Genomic DNA, 22,020 nt, shown 5'->3' on the forward strand with positions numbered 1-22,020 from the left:
ATGTATTATATTATCTTTGCATCAAATTCCAAAAAACAAATTACAGCTTGTGCGAGGTGTTTCTATTGCAGCGTCTATGGCACAGGACAGTTAATTTGACGTTGTTCTCTCTTCTGTCTGCCGTCCTCAATCTCACACAATTTTTTTCTTTTCCCTCAAAGTCTTGATAACACCATCGTGGAGTTTTTCTTCCATTTATTCAGCAAATTGGATAGTAAAAAAAAGAATTGTTGTACTCTTCCATTCACTGCGATCTAAGTTTACCCAACTATGATGACTTCCGATACTGAGAAACCTGGAAGTGTGAAAAGTGTCCATTGTTTCATTGTCTTTATGTTTAGTTCAAACCAATTTTAGCATAGCTTATCAGCAAGTATGACAATGTGTAGTAAATGCTGCTTCATCTAAAAGCATGTGCTGGAGGTTTACTAGAATCGACTTTACTGATAAAATGCACATGAAAATAGTCTACAAATAATCTCCCAGCCTTGGAAAAGCTTCTTTTTTTTTAATATGTCAGTTTTACTAGTCTCAAATTATTCAAGCTAACCTGTAAACATAAAAAAAAAAAAAGTTTCTTACAATTCCCCATGTGTTAGCCAGCCACACCAAAGCAACTGCCTGCACTTAGACATCAGTTCCTGTTGTGACGCAGGCAATTTTTTTTTTACATATATTTTAATAATTAATATATATAAAATATATAATATTTTTGCCATATTAGCAGCACTGGCTAAATTTATGAGCATTGGTAATAAATATTCAATTCATAATTTACTAACATCAAATTTCTTAAAAAAACAAGCATTATTTAAAAAAAAAAAAGCATACAGATAACAGCAATAAAAGTAAAAAATAAATTAATAAAAATAAAGGTCATAAAAGATTGTTCAATTTAGTCAGTTATAATAAATATTCTACAATTTTTCCAGGAGACAAAAAAAAAACCTTTCCTTTAAAATCATTTCTGAATAAAAACACTCAATATAATATAATTCAAAAATATACATTATATTAAAATATGTTTTATAGTCAAAATATTTCAATTCATGCATTCATCTACTAATTGGAGTAGATAAGGGAGTTGCGGGGAACCAAAAACAGCTAGTTTGTGTTATAAACTATGATAAGGTTATTTCTCACACAATCAGAATTGTGCACAATGATAAATCAGTCGTTTTTTTTTATTAATAAAATGCAGAGAAATGCTCAATATCAGATTATGTACACTCCAGTCATGTTAGCCAATCACTACTCCAAATTAACGCATATACAATATATTTCATGATGAGATTTGAATGAACTTGATCAGAAAAAATGGTAACAGTTTTCATTCCTATTACTCTTTTCATCAATGTGCCAACAATATACATCTGTTAACACTTCAAAAATGTACCTTAGAGTTTAATAAAACAAGATGGCATATGTAAAAATGTGCACCTAAACATACCTGCGAGCTATACTTAGAACTTTAGGTCTTTTCCGAGAGCGCTGCTTAGACACCAAAGTGGAGGTTGGTGTTGAGGACAAGGTCTGGACCTGAGAGATAGAAATGGAAGAAAACAAGAAAACCAGAGGTGGATGGAGAGTAAAAATAAAAATTATATATATATATATATATATATATATATATATATATATATATATATATATATATATATATATATATATATATATATATATACACATATACACATACATACATACATATATATATATATATACACACACACACACACACACACACACACACATACATACATACATACATACATACATATATATATATATATATATATATATATATATATATATATATATATATATATATATATATATATATATATATATATATATATATATATTTATATACATATATATATATATATATTATATATATATATATTTATATACACATACACACACACACACACATCAGGCTGTTAGTCATACGGTGCCACACATACAGGATAGTCTTATGACAAATGGCACGCTGCTCTATGCTGCCCCCCAGTGGAGGAAGACTGAGGTTTAAGGTGATTATGTATATTTTAATTACACCTATAAAAAAACTATTTGCGGTGCAAGTCTCTGCAGAGTGAGAGTACGAACCCTCGGCTATTTATCTTCTGTGCTGTGAAAGTGACTATTAATCAGCAGCTAAAACAGAGTGCAAATCACAAGCAAGCAAATAGAATTAAGTGAGATGCAACTCACCTTTCTCATGATTTTCCTGCCGTAAAAGAGCACTTTATCTCTTTTTCTGAAGCGATAGCGAGGAACCCCAGCCTCCTGACCTTAAAATATACATACAAGCAGATGCATAATGGCATTCCACTGACTTATTATAACATACACTTTCAGTTAAATGTTGAAAATAATAGTTCCAATCAACAAGGATGCTTTAAATACACTCATTGCATTTACTTGAAAGTAATACAGCATTGGAATTACTAAGAATCAAGTGTCGGCCCTCGTAACACAATTTAATCTTTGTTGACCCTAATGAGATTTAACTACAATTTTTGATCAATGGGACAAATGTTTTAATTGCTTTATGACCCTCGAAATGTACAACTTTAAAAAAATTAATAATTAAATAATAATATAATAATAATAATAATAATAATAATAATAATAATAATAATAATAAAGGATTCAGGATTTAGCGTAATTTTGGACCCAGATACAGTGGGGAAAATAAATATTCAACACGTCAATTTTTGTCAGAAAACATATTTTTAAAGGTGCTGTCGACTTGAAATTTTTCCTAGATGTTGATAACAACCAAATAAATTCACATATGCAAAGAAAACAAATCTTATTAATATACAAATTAATCTATGTGTAATCAAATGAAATGACACATGAAAAAGTATTGAACACATGAAGAAAGGGAGGTGTGGAAAGGCAGTGAAAGCCCAGACAGCAGCTGAAATCTCAGTATTTATTCAGCAACCCTCTGCCCTTCTTCGTTGTAAATGAATATTAGTTGCTTCAGTCCAAAATCTACATTAGCAGGATGATGAAGATACAACCAGAGAGGACATTTCAGCAAGACATTGATCCAAAACACAGCCAAGGAAACTCTCAAATGGTTTCAGAAAAAGAAAATCCAGCTGTAGAATGGTCCAGCCAATCACCTGACTTAAATCCAATATAAAATACAAATTAAAGATCAGATTTGAACTGTCAAGATTTTTACATTCTGTTGAAGTCTCTGAAAAACACATAACTGAGCAATTCATGCAACTTCATTCTCCACATGAGAGGTGTCTTTAAGCTATATCAGTGTCAAAACTAAAACTTCTGCACAATATGATTAGCCTTTTTTCTACAATACATCTAACATATACATTTGTTCAAACAATGATATATTTAACTAAAATATTTCTCATGGATATTCAAATTGACAAATCAAAAGCTTTGAAATATGTATTATGTATTAATAAATTAATTATTTAATTAAGTTACTTATTGGACACAATATAATTATTTGTATAAATCCTTTACTTTAAGGAATCGTTTAATTTTAGAAAAGTTTAACTATGACAATTTTATAACTGCTGTTAATTGATACAAAACAGATATGAAATCTAGAAACAGTACAGATTTTGAATGCATGATAAGAATTAACACAAAACATTATTTTGCTGAAAACTCAAGTTGCAGAATATATAAAAAAAAATAGAAAAAGTCAATTTATAGTTGTTTTACTTGCGTAATCATTTGCGGTGTTCTTTCACAATATTATTGCTTATTGTATTTTTCAACAATCTACTGAAAAGTAGTTTACGACCACAAGAAACTCATTCTGAACTAAGCAACACTCTAAAAATAACACTGCACAAACAAGCTCTTCAGACAGCATCCGTTTTAGACAAAGAGGTGAAACATACTTGCATGCTTATATCTGCGGTAGAGGAGCAGCACGGCGATTCCTATCAGACACACAGCCACCACAGCCCCAATCAATACACCCGTCAGCTGCAACAGACAACACAGAAGTCACAGTAAGTTAAAAACAAGACATTTATTAAAGGAAAACTGTTTCCCCTTTCATCTAAACTTGTAATAGAGCAAATGCTATTAGAAACAATACTACAAGGAATAATATGATGAACCAATGTATTTTTAAACATCTGTTTTAGGTTACATTATCTGCACATGTGATTGGAGTCAGTCTCGTCACATTCCCCTTGCACTACTAGATGCTATGATAGGAAATACAGCTTTCTAGATTAATCAGGGAATACATCAATGAATTTTGTGTACCATAGTGGTCTGCATCCTCTCCTCCACAAACTGCTGCAGGCGAGAACGAATGTCACTCCCAATAGCCTGAGGAAATACACCAATATACAGTCACACCCATCATAATTAATGAAAAAGGTTACCACTTTTAACCAACAGGAGTCTATATAATCATCTAATCAAACAGTGAATTTAGCAATCGCAATATCAGTGTAGTGAAATGAAAACTACTAGTGCTTGGCAAAAATTCATCATGATTAATGGCATCCAAAATAAACGTTTGTTTTCACATACAGGGTTCAATGCTAAGGATTTTTTCTACTGGCCCGATCAGACAAGTGGTTTAGATTTTTACTTGCCCTGCCAATATTTTCCACTGGCCCCACCAAAAAAGAAAGAAATAAAAGTTAATAGCTGTTTCTTAGCCACATATTTTAAATAATGTGTCAAAAACGTTTGTAAATCTAAAATTTAAATATTTTTAAAAATATTAATAAATGTATAATGAGCAAAATTTATAGTGTTATGCAAACTAAAGTAGCAGTATGGAAAATGTGCAGGTATTTTATTGCAAACAAACTGTAAAAACATCACTTAAATGTCTGCTTCCAAGTTTCTTTTTAGCAACCTAATTGAATGTTGCCGTCTCTTCGCTGTACTGGTTGTTTTGTAAAAAAAATAACAACGTGTAATCCTTATTGTTGAGCACTGACATTATATGTGTGTGTTTTATATATTTATTATGCATATATGATAAAAACAAAACGATTTAGCTCCATAGATATTTTAATTTATATATAATTTGCACAATATATATCCATGTATGCGTTTATTTATATTTAAACACATTATAAATATACACAGTACACACACATATGTTATGTCAAAACAAACTTTTATTTTGGATGCTATAAATTAAAACGTGCTAAAAACACATACTAACGCTAAATAGATAGATGGACAAACAGACAGATGTGTGGATGGATGTGTCAATAAATATGACACCAACACTAAACCAACCCTAAAAACAACACTAACTATTTCCCCTAGAATTTTCAAAGGAGGAAACACAAAGAGGCCGATTGATACCTGAGGTACTTTTATTTTTTATACTTCAGTTTGTTAGCCTTGCTTGCTTCCATGAAAATTTTATTAATTCCCTCCCATGGTATAAACCTATTGTTTTCAACATAGTCATTATCTTTAAATAATCTTGCATAAAAAAAGATTAACATCAAGCTGAGAGCTTTTTCTACAACGTCATGTGTATTTTTAAATTGTCTTTTATATTTCTAATATGGATTCTGATTGGCTGCCAGTGTTTGTCATTAGTTGGGGAAAAATTGTTCTGAAAATGATCCCAATATTACAGTTTATTTTAGTTTCGTTTCTAATATCATATTGTTACAGCTGTGGTCTGAACAGTTGTTTCACATTCAGAATGATTTTTAGAAGGATGTCTTTATCATAACCATGCTTGGTGTGAACTGCTCTTAACACCAAGTGAAAAAGTCATAATAAATGTCAGAAATTGTCTAAAAGCACTTTTATATTGAACACACAGTTACAGTGAACACACATTTTATTAGCAATGCTTCAAATTTTGTAAGTACATCTTTGCACTGATAACTTATTAAAATAGTAAAACTTGCAGACACCATACATTTATTTACACTCATTACACAGAACAATGCAGTTTTGCTCATGCTGGGATTTCTTTGAAATCATGATTATTTACTTATTTTTAAATCCAGGCCAAATTTTTGAGCTTTAAAAAGGGGCCAGAGTTTGTTCAGGTTTTTCCGGTCTTGAACAAAAACACAACAGCACTTCCCCTTTGAGCCAAAAAAAAAGAAAAAGAAAAGAAGATATTTCTGTTCAACAACTTTTCCAGCACTCCTCTTTGTAAAGCGGTAATGAAAATACATTAACTCAAACTAATGTCATTCCAAACATATTTGCCATTCTCATCATGAATAACAGCATGCTGTACATTTTCAATGAACCAAGTTTGATAAACAAACAATCAAAAGACTACAAGAACTTCTGATTGTACATTCACATGCTCAAACAGACAAACAAACAAACAAACAAACAAATTTAATGACAGAGATGCTTAATACTCACAGGATACAGGCAAAGACCTTCATCTTCTTCTTCCATTTCTTAAAATAAAGAATGCATTTAGTTCTTAAAACATACGAACAAGCGGTCATACATTCAAGGAATATCAACAGGTCTGAACTGCAAAGTGTTGATAGACGAACTTCTGTTTAAACTGAGCTCAACTTAAGATAACCCGATGGAAAATACTCATGCTAGGCAAATATGATTCAGTGTTTGTTGTCATTAGGTAAGTGACGACATGCATTAGCTTTATGGGCGTTCCAGTCATTTAAAATGCAAACAAACATAATAACCTTTATAATATGGACTATTTTCAGAGCAGCTGCACAAAAAACCAATAAAGCATGCATATCTTACAAAATAGCTCTTCAGCAGGTGGTTTATACGTGACAGAGTAAAATGCTAATTAGCTAGCATACAGTAGTTTACTCACTTAAAACAGCGAAATTGAAGACTGGTGGTGAATAATCCCGTTTTAAACCATTGATTTACGGCACAGCTGTCGGACCGGTCACTTTCTTGCCATTTTCACACATATTTCACTCCTTCGCAAACTTTGGGAGCTTCTTTTTTCGCCCCATGAAATCAAATCTCTGCTGTTGCCTTGACAGTCCTCCGCGTGGCAGTGACGCGCAATTTCATTGGTTGCAAACAATATCAAGAGGCCAATCAGAATCGCTGTTGTTTGATTAATCATTGGTGTTTATAAATGCAAAACAACACACATAGATAGTGAGTATGTGTACCGATAATTATGCAAATCTTTAAAAAAAATACTACTGTAATTAAAAAAACAAAGTAAAATTTAGCTATTAATGCCACCTTTGATGATAATTATACAAAATGATAAATGTAATTGATACAAAACAATAATGATATTGTTTTATGTCATCTGTAAAAAATGTTTAGTGCTGTCAAACGATTATTTGAATCCAAAATAAAAATATTGTTATAACATAAAATAATAAAAGTATTATATTTGCGAAATATATTTGTGCATAGGCCTACTGTATATGTCCAACTGTTTGTTAACGCAAATTTCACATGGCAGCAACTAAATGCACATTCATTCATTTTCTTTTCGGCTTAGTCCCTTTATTAATCAGGGAATGAACAGAAGAATGAACCTCCACCTGATCCAGCATATGTTTTACGCAGCGGATGCCCTTCCAGCTGCATCCTATCACTGGGAAACACCCATACGCACTCATTCACACACATACACTACGGACAATTTTAGCTTACCCAATTCATCTATAGTGCATGTCTTTGGACTTGTGGGGGAAACCGGAGCACCTGGAGGAAACTCACGCCAACACGGGGAGAACATGCAAACTCCACACAGATATGCCAACTGACCCAGCCTAGGCTCGTACCAGCGGCCTTCTTGCCGTGAAGCGACAGCACTACCTCTACCGCGTCACCCACTATTACACAACTACGCACAATTTTTACGTACAACCATCTCTAGTGTTTACAGAGAACGGTGCAGCAGTTCTGTGGGCGCAAATGCCTTGCTGATGCCAGAGGTCAGAAGAGAATGGCCAGACTGGTTCGAGCTGATAGAAATGTAACACAGTAACTCAAATCATCTGAGGTATGCAGTAGAGCATCTCTGAACGCACAACATGTCCAACCTGGAGCCCACTGGGCTACAGCAGCAGAAGACCACACCGGGTGCCTCTTCTGTCAGCTAAGAACACAAAACAGAGGCTACAACTCAAAGAGGCTCACTGAAATTGGACAATAGAAGATTGGAAAAACATTGCCTGGTCTGTTGAGTCTCGATTTCTGCTGCGACATTCGGATGGTAGGGTCAGACTTTGCGTCAACAGCATAGATCCATGTTGCCTCGTATCAACAGTTCAGGCTGCTGGTGGTGGTGTAATGGTGTGGGGAATATTTTCTGCCACACTTTGGGCCCATAAGTAGCAATTGAGCATCGTGTCACTACACATCCCTTTATGACCACAGTGTACCCCTCTTCTGATGGCTACTTCCAGCAGGATAACGTGCCATGTCATAATGCGCGAATCATCTCAGACTGGTTTCTTAAACATGAAAATGACTTCACTGTACTCAAATGGCCTCCACAGTCACCAGAACTCAATCCAATAGAGCTCCATTGGGATGTGGTGGAACGGGAGATTCGCATCATGGATGTGCAGGAGACAAATCTGCAGTAACTGCGTGATGCTATCATGTCAATATGGACCAAAATCTCTAAGGAATATTTCCAGTACCTTGTTGAATCTATACCACAAGACAGTTCTGTAGGCAAAAGTGGGTCCAACCCGGTACTAGTAAGGTGTACCTAATAAAGCGGCCGGAGAGTGTATATGCTTGACTATGTTGTATAAAATATTTGTTTATATTTATATAAACAAATACTATATAATACCAATTTTATATATATATATATATATATATATATATATATATATATAAATATATATACATATATATATATTATATATATATATATATATATATATATATATATATATATATATATATATATATATATATATATATATATAAATATAATATATATATAACTTATTAATTTTGTATATTTTTGTATTTTATGTACAATGTGTATATTTATACATCCATAAACATACACAGTGCACACATGTATATATTACGTAAATTCAAACTTTTATTTACATAAAATCATGAATTTTAGCCACAAATCTCACAAATGTCATTTGAGGACATTTAATTAAACGCATTTGTTATTTTCCCAATATTATTATTATAATAACTGTTTAACAGCATATCATTTATATATATATAATACTCCTAGACCTATTATTTTTGTCTTCTTGACATAAGGAAAGTAATTTCCCTGTCCCTATTTGCCTTTGTTAGTTCATAGCTCAACCAAACACAATCAAACATATCTCTGATCTTTTATAGGAATTTTATTTGTTTACAAGAGGTTTCATACACACTGGACGTTTCAAGAGAAGATCCTTACAAACAATACTGCCACCTGACATCAATAACATCCTTGTAGAAGTTGTCTAGTGCTTTGTCTTCTTTTTTCTCTCATGGGGTAGAATTTCAAACCAATTACATGTCTCATTTAACATGGCCTTCAAAGACAACATTCGCAGATGTTTCGAAACGAGTGGCTATCATACAAACGCAAGCCATCAAAACCACAGACAAAAGCAAAAATGGCAGCAACAAGCAGGGCAGGTATCTGATATTCACAACGAACAAAAACAACTTCCACCCATATATAATGATTCCCATCAGGAGCATACATATTGAAGGCTGTTTTTGGAGCAAATACAATAAAAGATTTACAAAAAAAAAATCCACACAATCTTTGTCCTCCGCCCTCCTTGAAGTCCAGTTCTACTTGTTAAGATATTTGGCCACTGAACTGTAGGCAAGAAGGATCTCCTTGTCTTTGGGGCAGGTCAGATGGAAAACATCCTCCTTGTACGCTTTGTCCAAATACTTTGAGAGGCCTTTTAGCTCTGCAGGAATCTCAAAACCTCTGTACTTTTTGCACACCACCTAAAAAGTCAACAAAGAATTGTGATGAAGTTCATTGAGCAGTGATTGAACTTAATTATATCAGACCTATAATATACAAATGAAATGCATTTGTTATCTAACGGAGGAAAAAAGGACCTTGACAATGTGTAGTTTTGGAAGCAGGTTGCAGTCAGCAAGAGCGAGCGCATTTCCATCCAGGTAGTGTCTTGTGGACTTCGATGACTCTGGATTCTGGTCCAGTTCATGAGGAAGGGGAGTTAACAGGTACTGATCCAACTTCATCAAGCTCTTTAGAAACTTCTTCTCCAGCACTGAAAGATACAATATTAATCAGAATCAGAATCAGAATCAGTTTTATTGCCAAGTGTGCTTCACACACACAAGGAATTTGTTTTGGCTACAGAAGCTTCCAGTGTACATAAAGTGACAAGTGACAACACAAAATAATAACAAAAACAAAAAAATAAAATAAAATAATAATAAAAAATGATGAACATTAAAGTGATGATATTCAAATCAATCCATTCATCCACTCTTACATCTATCTATCTATCTATCTATCTATCTATCTATCTATCTATCTATCTATCTATCTATCTATCTATCTATCTATCTATCTATCTATCTATCATTGACATCCATTCATCGACACATCCATCCATCTATTGACACGTCTATCATCCATCCATCTATTGATCTATCTATCATTATATTTATTGACATCTATCTATTCGTCCATTCATCTATTTATTGACATATCCATCTATCTATCTATTGGCACATCCATCCATCCATCTATTGACATTTCTCTCTATTGACACATCCATCTATCAATCTATCCATCTATTGACACATCCATCCATCCATCATTATATTTATTGACATCTAGCTATCCTTCCGTTTATTGACATATCTATCTATCTATCTATCTATCTATCTATCTATCATTGACATCCATCCATCTATTGACACATCTATTATCCATCCATTGATCTATCTATCATTATATTTATTGACATCTAACTATCCTTCCGTTTATTGACATATCTATCTATCTATCTATCTATCTATCTATCATTGACATCCATCCATCTATTGACACATCTATTATCCATCCATTGATCTATCTATCATTATATTTATTGACATCTAACTATCTGTCCATCCATCCATCCATCCATCTATCTATCTATCATTTAATTGACATCCATCCATCAATTTACATATCTATCCATCTACTGACACATCCATCCATCTATTGACATTTCTCTCTATTGACACATCCATCCATCCATCCATCATTGACACATCTATCCATCAATCTATCCATCTATTGACACATAGATCCATCCATCATTATATTTATTGACATCTAGCTATCCATCCGTTTATTGACATATCCATCTATCTATTAACATCCATCCATCCATCCATTCATCATATTTTATTGACATCCATCCATTGATCAATCTATTGTTATATTTATTGACATATCTATCTATCTATCTATCTATCTATCTATCTATCTATCTATCTATCTATCTATCTATCTATCTATCTATCGACACATCCATCCGTTTATTGGCATAACCATCTATCTATTGACACATCCATCCATCCATCCATCCATCCATCCATCAATATATTTTATTGACATCCATCTATCCATCTTTCTATTGTTATATTCGTATCTATTGTTGTATTCATTGTCACATCCATTCCTCTTTCTATTTGTAGCTTTCACAAATGTGTTTGAAGTGACAGTCTCCATATTTTTAAGCACAAAGTGTTTCTGAGGTTCAGTGCCTTGGATAACAGACTACAGTGTTAACTGGTTAAAAAGCTTCAGAGAAGGGTGACCCTTACTGTCATTCAGTCCAGGATTGGGATTTTTGATATATGCAGAGAATTTGTGAAAGATGTCATCGCCGGCCGTGTTAGACTCCTTATAGCGGCAGCATAACTTGGGATATCTGTAATGCAAAAAAAAGTTTAGAGACAATTCTTGCTTTCTATTTATGTTATAACATGCTTAATTTAAAGTGGAACAAATAGTGGTATCTTATACAAAATATAAGACACATTATTGTATATTTCATGCATTTTATATGCAAACTCACTGTGGGGGAGCAAGAGTCTCTTCCAGAAACTCCTCAATCTTGTTGGTGTCAGTACGCACCTCTCCATTATAAATGAGGAAAGGGGGCTGAGAACCTGGAGCCAGGTCCTTTAATACCTCTGGAGCTCTAGCAAGAAAGACGATATAATTAAATAAGAAACTATACATCACCAGTTGTATATATACATTAACAGAGCATTTACAGTAGATTGAATTTACTAAATCATAACTTACAGTGTAAAAAGCAAAACCCATTTTATAAAACATAGAAAAACTGATACATTAAAAAAATAATAATAATTCCATTCAAAGCACATTTCCTCAAAACAACATGCATTTTTACACCTCTGAATTTGCATTTTCATAGCACACAAAGTGTTTAGAATGAGGACTTCCTCCTTCTGAAATGAAAACAGAAAGGGAAATATTCCGCTCATGTATTTTTGTCTTGCAAGAACCTTTTTCTAACAAAGAAGCTATAAACCATTGCCTCTAGGGTTAGTAGCGAATTAGTCTCAGCCTCAGATGTCATGCCAAACACCGCCCATGGACCTGTGGCTAAACGTCGGATGAATATGGCACACTTTTCTGGAAATGCTCCAGCAGACCCTCAGTCGTCCTCTGATAGCTTTAAATATACAGGATTTCTGGGATTCGAGCAATCTTTACCATACCCCTGGAAACAAGTCTGATCAGATTTTAAAAAAGCTCAGTCTGTGTCTACAAACATGTCCTACTGATTTTCTTTGTTTTGTAAGCTTTTAAAGATGTTCATGAATGAATCCTTGACCATACAAAGTGGCTAAAGTTCCTAGACATTCAGCTATCAGTCTGAGGTCTGGCTAAGTGAGACTAGTATCTAATGCACCTTTTAAGGCCAGGGGAGTCTACCTGCACAGCTCTTACTAGCAGACTTCTTTTATACGCACTTCTCTAAACCTCACTCCCATCCGGGTCACGACACCAGTTTCACCCTTCCAGTTGTACTTCCTCCAATAGTCTCAGACATGCACTCAATAGAGCTAGTGACATTACTATAAGGGGTAGCTTTAAGGGTTAGGTACACATTGTCAGAGCATGCATGTGCACTCAGGCTGTAGCCAGACCATTTTCATCCACATATGAAATTGTAACATAGGCTTGTCCAGATGTCTTAGACATGTTGTTAACATGCCAACCTCCTGTGCAAGCAATGCCAGGTCAAATCCCACTTCTAGAAGTGAATCAGGAGGGGTTTCATTGGTGCCATGACACTTACTAGATTCCCTTTACCTTAGGAGGCACACTAATGAATTGACCATCAATAATATCATAACATAACATAACATAACATAACATAACATAACATAGCATACCTTTTTGCATCCATTCATATGCCTGAAATACTGGTTTGAATCTGATCCAGAATCGGTTGCGTACAACTGAGTAGTTAAATTGGTGCCATGACCCAGATGGGAGTAAGGTTAACAGAGGCGAGTTTAATAGGCAAGCTATTAAGAGCTGTAGAGGTAAACCATTCTATGACCACAAAAAACATACTTGTGACTGACGATAGAAGCTATGCTCTTTAACGCCCTAGTTCTGAAGCATGCCCCCAAAGCCAGAGACACTTGTTCGAATCCTGCTTGTAGAATTGCAAGTACGACTGGAGGGCTTACAAAACCAGTTTAAGACATTTTCAACACACCTCTTCTGGATGGATAAGTGGGATCAGTCTTTTACTGCATATAAAAAGAAAGGCATTCTACAGATCCCAATATTTACAATAACACAGCTATTTTGGAGAGTAGAGATTTCATTGTGAACCTAAGAAGAATTGCCGTGCTAATGTTAGCATCTCTTACCTCTTCATGTCTACAGTGGTGAGGGTGAAGTTGACTCCTTTCAGCCAGAGTATCATAAAGAGTCGCTGACAAAACGGACAGTTACCAACACTTTCACCATCATCGCTTGCCTAAAGACAACATTTAGATATCACACTGTTAAAAATGTTAGAAATTACTGAATGTACAGCATGCAACTACTTCTTCAAAATGTTTTAAACATTAAAAAGAAATTGTCATTTTTATTTGTTTGTTACTTAAAATTATATTACCCTGACACTACTTAGAGATACTATCATTAGTAGTAAATTCAGCAAGACCAGTTTTCAACCAACAGACATGGTTATGTCATAGGAATGAGAGGAGGAACAAACATTTTGAGCAAAGAGATTAGATCAAAACAGATACACTTTAAGCTCTAAAAAAATCAAACCAAGCCAAATAACCACAAGAAGTGTACCTTGACAAAAAGTTCAATCTTTGCAGCTTCAGCCATGTCTGGTCCTCCTCTACCTCCTCCTTTTTTCTGCAGTGTCTTAGTTTCCCAGGATCTCAGGAGAATGAGGTCCTTTTTAGAGTCCACTTCACCTCCCGAGTTCAAGCTTTGATGCGTCGTTTAGTCAATCTCTGAAGATTTCAACTTTTAACTGCTAATAAAAGCAGCGACTTTTCTTCTTCCTCTCCCAACCGAAGTTTCTATCATTTCCTTTGAGAACCCAAACTCCCACCACACCCCATTGGTCTTGAGTGTTCAGAATACCAGCCCACTGGCTGAACCTGTCCAACCTGTATCTTCCTTCATTCTCTGCTGCTGTAGTCATAGTGAGTTTCTCTCCAAACTACTCAGTTCTGTCCTACTCACATCATTCCAGTACAGGCACACCATGTATTTACCCAAGTTTATCCTAAAATAAAACATCTGTTGTCATTTACAGAGCGTTATGTTGTTCCAAACATATGAAGGAACCATTTGAATGTATTCAGTTTCCATTTACAATGAAAGTGAATGGTTGTCAGTGACTGTCACGCTTTAAAAACAGACAAAGTATTATGATAATAGTGGTTTTTATGACTTATTTCAAAAATCAGAAAAATGGAAAAAAAAATCTGGGATTTAAACAAAATGTGAGTAAATATGAAAAAATTCTGAATCTTAGTATGTACTAAAAACTGAACTTCTTTTTCTTTGCATTTTTGGAAAAATCCACATACATACAATAATGACCCCATTGCTAAATATGACTAAAAATGCTTCGTATAGACTGAACATGAAAACATAGGGTAGGGCTGGGCGATATTGCAAAAAATAAAAAAATAAAAATCACGATATCATGTTTCATATCATTTGGTATTGATCATTATTGAAAAATTTTTAACAATACATTTAGGAATATTAGGATTTATTTTATTTAACCACTTTATTTAATTTACCATTATTTAGGCAAATAGTTTTAATAGTCAAAAACAAAAATATTTAAACAAAATATCTGACCTCTTTATAATAAAATGAAGATGAGTGTTAAAGAGACTCAATCTTGATAATTAAATGTTACAAAGTCTGTGCAATGGTAAAGCGTAAATGCTGAATGTGTGAATAATAATGATACAGTAAACCTCAAACTCTGTCAGCAAAACAAATTATGGTAATTAAATCTGAGCTTTTAAGTAAAGAAACCAGCCATCATTATTCAAATACACACTGCAGCATTACAAATTGTGAAATTGGATGAGTACATTACCTTTATGCTAAAAAACTCTTTCAGATGGGGAGCTAGTGGCTGGGATGCACAAGAAAAGAAACCAAAAAGCCACTCTGGCGACATCCTTACATCTTTTTTTTTTTTACAATCTCCTCACTGCTGCTATATGGCACTCGTTTTTGCATGTGTTGTTAATCTGACCTGAAGTGACAAGTGCACATGTGTGAATTCCTTGACCATTCACGATAGACTTTGCGCTCGTGCTCCCCTGATGTCTCTCGTAACTAGGCTAACATCCACTGTTTTCTCAGAGGATGACAAAGGGACAAATCATTGCTGCAGCTCCTATGCAAGTTTATCTTTTCTGAGGTAATTAGTCTATCATTATTACTGAAATGTGTATATTCCATATGAAGTGTGAAGCAGATTGGTTAGTTCTACTTACATGAATCGCGGTGTGTTTGCGGCATTCTGAAAAGTTGAGATGTTTTCAACTAGGTGCGGCTTTGTTGTTGCAAAAATCCAATGGTCGCCGTAATCCTAGACCAGGCCGTATTCTGAGCTGAAGCTGTGGTGGTCATGGAGAAGTGGAGAGCATGATACTGATTCCTGAAAGACCCCAGTGACAGATGAGCCTCTGCATTGATCCCATGACCTACTCACACCTGCAGCTTTTCCACAATGGACGTCCAGCGTTCTCCAGCCTCCAGTGCCTAGACTGCAGCTCTGCACCAAAAGTTTGGCCAGAGGAGACATGGTCATGCCCAACTGAGCCTGGTTTCTCTGTTTTTTTTTTTTCCTTCATTTTCATCAATTAGTGAAGATTTGTTCCTCGCCACTGGCTTGCTTTGTTTTGTGACTTGTGGAGTTGCGCATTGATGGACTTGCTCGTGTTTGGACTTTCAGCAGTGAAAATAAAACCACACTGAACTGAACTAAACTTCAACTCTGAAACTGGACTGACACAGTTTCAATTTACTAGAACTTCTATGTTGAGCTGCTTTGACACAATATACATTGTAGAAGCGCTATAGAAATAAAGATGAACTGAATTGAATAAAATTCCACTTTAAATCAAGCTTTCAAAAATGGCAACAACTTTTAATGTAAAAGTGTATTATGCACACTGTTTATTCCGAGGATATGGTTGAATTGTGAATATTAAGTGGTGTCAAAACAGTAACGGTACTTTAAGTTGTTGTTGCATTGATCAGTGTTGAAGTACTCTGACCCTTGATCTGTGGAATTTGAGTGACAGTGAAAATACTTAGGTTAAGAAAGAATCAAAAAATAGTGCTTGATTTACTATGTATGAGGTGTGAAATATGGCATTTGTCTGAGCCTGAAAAACCATACATTTGAATGCTTATTGTTTCAAACCCTGTTGAATGTCATAACCACACTAAGAGGAAAAAATAATAATTCTGTTTAATGTAGATAGATAGTAAAGAGCTTCAATTTTTAGTTTCGTTAGTAGATGAACTACTTGTCAAATAAGATAAAATGATCATTTCAAGAACATGACTGTTGAATAGGCGTATTACAGGTATATCAATTTAACAAGCTAGCACATGTTAACACAGAGAATGAATGTACTGAATAACAACATAGCTTTTGTTCGAAATAGTCTGAGTCATTAAACAATTAGTGATTAAAGCAACGTAAGCTGAACTTGTTTTAATCAAAAAAAGAAAAGAAAATTATGGCATCGCCCCTTGCAAAAATTACCAGGGTAATTATAGATACCAAGCATAATAATCATAACATCACAATAATACTTTGGCAACTTGGTTTCGACGACAACTGTCATGAAGAAAATATTATTACAGTAGGCTACTTTTTTATGTGCTTGAAGTAGATGTAAACTCCTACTTACTGCTTATTTATAGTTTTAGTAGCTACGTTTAGGTATAAGGGGTAGGGTTAAAGGACCTTTAATATAGGCATTCATTCACTTATTTTCTTTTTGGCTTAGTCCCTTTATTCGGCTTAGTCCCTTTAATCTGGGGTCGCCGCAGCGGAATGAACCGCCAACTCATCCAGCATACATTTTTTTACGCAGTGGATGCCCTTCCAGCCGCAACCAATCACTGGGAAACATCAATACACACTCATTCATACACGCACTCAAACACTACCGTCAATTTTAGCATACCCAATCACCTGTACATGTTTATGGACTTGTGGGGGAAACCGGAGTACCCAGAGGAAACCCACACGAACACAGTGAGAACATGCAAACTCCACACAGAAATGCCAACTGACCCAGCCGAGGCTCGAACCAGCGACCTTCTTGCTGTGAGGCGTATTATATACAATATTGGCATGTAGAATTATATTAATGTGATTTGTGTACTAATAAACAACCACAAAGTAAAATGTATGTTTTCACACAACTATTTAACAGTGAATATGTGCTTAGCAATAAATGTAAGGAATAATATAGTAGTACAAATTACAGGCGTTTGATTTGCATCACTATATATTTGTATCAATGTAAGACAACATAATAATCTATTTTAGTAGCTTAGACATACAAAAATACATTCATAATGTCTCTCAACAATAATTTCTCTCTCAAACATTAAAATTGTATTAAATATTATTACAATTTTGAGAGAAACACTCACCACAACTGTTACGCAGAGGAAGCCTAATTCTCTTCATGTCTATAATAATAATAATAAAGTTTATAATCATCCTCAAAATGCTTAATTACGGTTCAATCTAAGCCACTGTAACATCTAGAACATTCTAAACATCAATGTAAACAAGTTACCGTGTGGTGAACACATGGCTGTGGTTGTTCTCTTTGAAAAACAAACACTGCCATCTAGCGTCGAACTGCGGAAGACGGCACTTTATACATTTAATACAGGAAAAACTAAATGAAAAATCTTCACAGAATCACTTTGTCTCCATTTAAGTTTAATGTCACTGGGGTCCAAAACTGCATTCAGCTGACATTTCCCACCCAAAATATCAGAAATTATGCCATAAGTCAGATAGAGCCAGACTCATTCATTCATTTTCTTTTTGGCTTAGTCCCTTTTTTATCAGGGGTCGCCACAGCGGAATGAACCGCCAACTTATCTAGCACATATTTTACACAGCGGATGCCCTTTCATATAAATATTGCTTTACAAACTGTACTGGAAAAAAATCATATGAATATTTTCATATTAGTCAATAATATTACTGAAATTAATTTTAAAAACTGAATAAATATACATTTACACACATTTACACAAGTATCACAAATGGACTCAATGATTGGCTAAAAATCTATGGAAATCTGCGGATTTCTGAGCACACAGATTCCTTGTGGGCTTGGCCTAGTCATGATCTTGTGTCATTTAAAATGAGGATAGCAGTTTTGTGTGGGCTAAATTTCGTAAGAAAACATTGGTCAACTACATTCGTCAGAAAAAACATATATTGGTCAACCAACATCAACAGTTTGTGCTCAGCTCAGCTGATATCTTCAGCTGATCTATTTGCAATGCTTTTTGTTAGACTAAACAAATGTAAATGTCATAAATAAGATATTAGAGATTATCCTGAAAACACACAATTACTGTATGTGTGAGAAATATGAAGCGCTGAGAGCATTTTGTAGCTAACACTTTACAATATGATTTGTTAATTAACTATCAAAAATACTACCACTATTGTTGTATCCATTCAGATTATTTAATAAACCTTAAGTAACAATGAAGTGCTGTAATCTTTATTAAATAACAAATTATTGATAAATGTTTTGCTTTCGTTAATGCAATTTTGTTGTTCAAATCAAACTGAATTTATAAAAGAGATGTCTGTGTGTGTATTCACACATTTTTATTCATTTTCTTTTCGGCTTAGTCTCTTTATTAATCTGGGGTCGCCACAGTGGAATGAGTCACCAACTTATCCAGTATGTGGATGGAGGAAACCCACGCAAACATGAAAAGAACATGCAAACTCCACACAGAAATGCCAACTGACCCAGTCGAGGCTTGAACCATGCAACCTTTTTGCTGTGAGGCGATCGTGCTACCCACTTGTGTGTGTGTGTGTGTGTGTGTGTGTATACATATTTATTAGCCCCTGTAATTTTTTTCCCCCAATTTCTGTTTAACGGAGAGATTTCTTCAACACATTTCTAAACAACATTTTTAATAACTCATTTCTAATAACTAATTTATTCTAATTTATTTGATCTTTGCCATTATGACAGTTCATAATATTTGACTAGATATTTTTCAAGACACTTCTATACAGCTTAAAGTGACATTTAAAGGCTTCACTAGGTTAATTAGGTTAACTAGGCAGGTTAGGGTAATTAGGCAAGTTATTGTATAACAATGGTTTGTTCTGTAGACTATCGAAAAATAAATAGCTTAAATGGTCTAATAATTTTGAATTTTGAAATTAAAAACTGCTTTTATTCTAGCTAAAATAAAACAATTAAGACTTTCTCCAGAAGAAAAAAATATTATCAGACATACTGTGAAAATTTCCTTGCTCTGTTAAACATCATTTGGGAAATATAAAAAAAAAAAATAAATAAAAATCAAAAAAAAAATCAAAGGGGGGCTAATAATTCTGACTTTAATTGTATGCATGTATGTATGAATGTATATACATATACATATACATACACACACACACACACACACACACACATATACATATATATACACACATATACAAATATATACATAGAAAGCACATTAAATGCTAATTAAAAACAAATTTTTTGTGGAAACACAACATCAACATTTTGGAGAAAACCCACGCAAACACAGGGAGAACATGCAAACTCCACACAGAGAGTGCCGATTGGCTCAATTAGAACTTGAACCTGTGGCCTTCTTACTGCGAGGCAGCAGTGCTAACCACTGAGCCACCGTGTTGCCCGATCATGAAAGAGGAGGAGGAGGGAGAAGGGAAGGATGGAGGGAGGTTTCAAAAAATGAAGATAAGGAATGAAGTTTAGGCAGGATATTTATAGTAGTTTTAGAATGATCTGATATGCTAACTAATGATTAGCAATGAGGATCAGCTGTAGTCAACCATATCACATGCTCCTCTCGAAATTAGTTTGTGAAACTTCACTTCATGTCATTGTAAGGTAAATATAAAAAAAAAAATATTCTGACCTGTATTATAAAATGCAGCACAATATATATTGTTTTAGCATCGATATCGCAACGTGATCTGTATTATATTGTAGTCTGTATTATAATTTATCATTTCTATGTGATTGAGGCCTGTGACTGTAAGAGGATTTTAAAAGCATTTGGCATAAGGAATTGTACCATTAGTAAAGATTTATTTTATTGAATTATTTTTACTTTTCAATTACTGTAGGCCTTACCTGAATAGTTAGACTCGGAAAACGATAAAACACTGTTTATTTCAACCGTTTATTTTTCTTTATTGTATTTATCTATGCCTTTGATTTGTTTATTAAATTTCACGCAGATTCAATTGTATGTCACTATATGCAGATGGTGAAATTGAATTCATATCACAATATATATTGCAATGTTCGATTTTTCCAATATCGTGCAGCTCTAGTGATTATGCTAAAATATTATGCTAGTTTACTAGCTCTTGCAAACAAATGAGGAAACCTTTTATTTTATTTTTATATTAATATGTTATGATTAGATGTTAGGCGTCACGATGGCGCAGTGGGTTGCACAATCACCTCACAGCATGAAGGTCACTGGTTAGAGCCCCGGCTGGGTCAGTTGGCATTACTGTGTGGAGTTTGCATGCTTTCCTCGTGTTCATGCGGGTGCTCTGGTTTCCCCCACAAGTCCAAAGACATGTGGTATAGGTGAATTGCACATACAGTAGGTGTAAAACATATGCTCAATAAGTTGGTGGTTCATTCCCCTATGGCGACCCCTGATTAATAAAGGGACTAAGCTGAAAATAAAATAAATGAATGAATGATTAAATGTTATTATAATTTTTTTGTTTTAAGCATACACTCAAAAAATAACTCATCAGATTAACTCAATTCAATTAAGGGCAGGATTTCCATCCAATAAATCTGTTTAGCACCAACTAAAAAACTATTTACAAAACAAAATGCAATTGAGTTGGTCCAACTTGATCAAATAAAAGTTTAAGTAACATTTGTATTTTTATTTAACTTAAACTCAAAGGTCTGATAATATCATGTATGTCTATTATGTGTCGTACATTTCAAAGTCTCTTAGTTTTATTTAAAGTTAACCTAAATGAACTAAAAGAGCCATTTTTAAGCATTTTTCATGGGTTACACGTACAGTTGATTGAGACTGATCTCAGAACTCATTTTAGGACAGTTATTGCTCACTGAGCAAAGAAACAAACTGCATTTTTGCAAATTAAGATGCCAACACCCAAAGCATGGACATGAAACTCTTCCAAATCTTCAAACTAAAGTGAAGATTAAACTCTAACAAGCCTTTCTATTAACTTTAAACACCTAAGATTACTT

General features: G+C 34.1%; 2 protein-coding genes across 2 annotated transcripts in view; both read right to left on the minus strand.

The window, feature by feature from the left end:
• pnpla7a (patatin-like phospholipase domain containing 7a) overlaps positions 1–6,993 on the minus strand; it is a 55,635-nt gene extending 48,642 nt beyond the window's left edge. Inside the window, exons 1-6 of the mRNA XM_056445914.1 lie at positions 6,815–6,993; positions 6,382–6,419; positions 4,276–4,341; positions 3,900–3,987; positions 2,218–2,297; positions 1,451–1,539 (exon numbers count right to left, since the gene is read on the minus strand). Of these exons, the coding sequence (XP_056301889.1) occupies positions 1,451–1,539; positions 2,218–2,297; positions 3,900–3,987; positions 4,276–4,341; positions 6,382–6,417 (359 nt within the window). The 5' untranslated portion in view covers positions 6,418–6,419; positions 6,815–6,993. The remainder of the gene's footprint in view (positions 1–1,450; positions 1,540–2,217; positions 2,298–3,899; positions 3,988–4,275; positions 4,342–6,381; positions 6,420–6,814) is intronic.
• Positions 6,994–9,290: 2,297 nt separating this feature from the next.
• clic3 (chloride intracellular channel 3) lies at positions 9,291–14,566 on the minus strand. Its single transcript, XM_056446921.1, has 6 exons — positions 14,300–14,566; positions 13,861–13,970; positions 12,018–12,143; positions 11,764–11,870; positions 10,033–10,208; positions 9,291–9,915 (listed from the first exon to the last, which is right to left on the minus strand). The coding sequence occupies exons 1-6, from the start codon at positions 14,333–14,335 to the stop codon at positions 9,751–9,753; spliced, it is 720 nt and encodes a 239-aa protein (XP_056302896.1). The 5' UTR covers positions 14,336–14,566; the 3' UTR covers positions 9,291–9,750.
• Positions 14,567–22,020: the final 7,454 nt, after the last annotated feature.

The sequence above is a fragment of the Danio aesculapii genome, chromosome 21, assembly GCF_903798145.1.
Source record: "Danio aesculapii chromosome 21, fDanAes4.1, whole genome shotgun sequence".
NCBI lineage: Eukaryota > Metazoa > Chordata > Actinopteri > Cypriniformes > Danionidae > Danio > Danio aesculapii.

What these genes read in the sequence shown, in the direction of transcription:
- clic3 (XM_056446921.1), bottom strand. Translation starts at nt 14,335, where the DNA reads ATGGCTGAAGCTGCAAAGATTGAACTTTTTGTCAAG. An exon ending in GAGACTCTTGCTCCCCCACA is followed by an intron (nt 11,871 to 12,017) that starts GTGAGTTTGCAT and finishes TTTGCATTACAG; the next exon opens with ATATCCCAAGTTATGCTGCC. An exon ending in CAATCCTGGACTGAATGACA is followed by an intron (nt 10,209 to 11,763) that starts GTAAGGGTCACC and finishes TGTATCTTTCAG; the next exon opens with TGCTGGAGAAGAAGTTTCTA.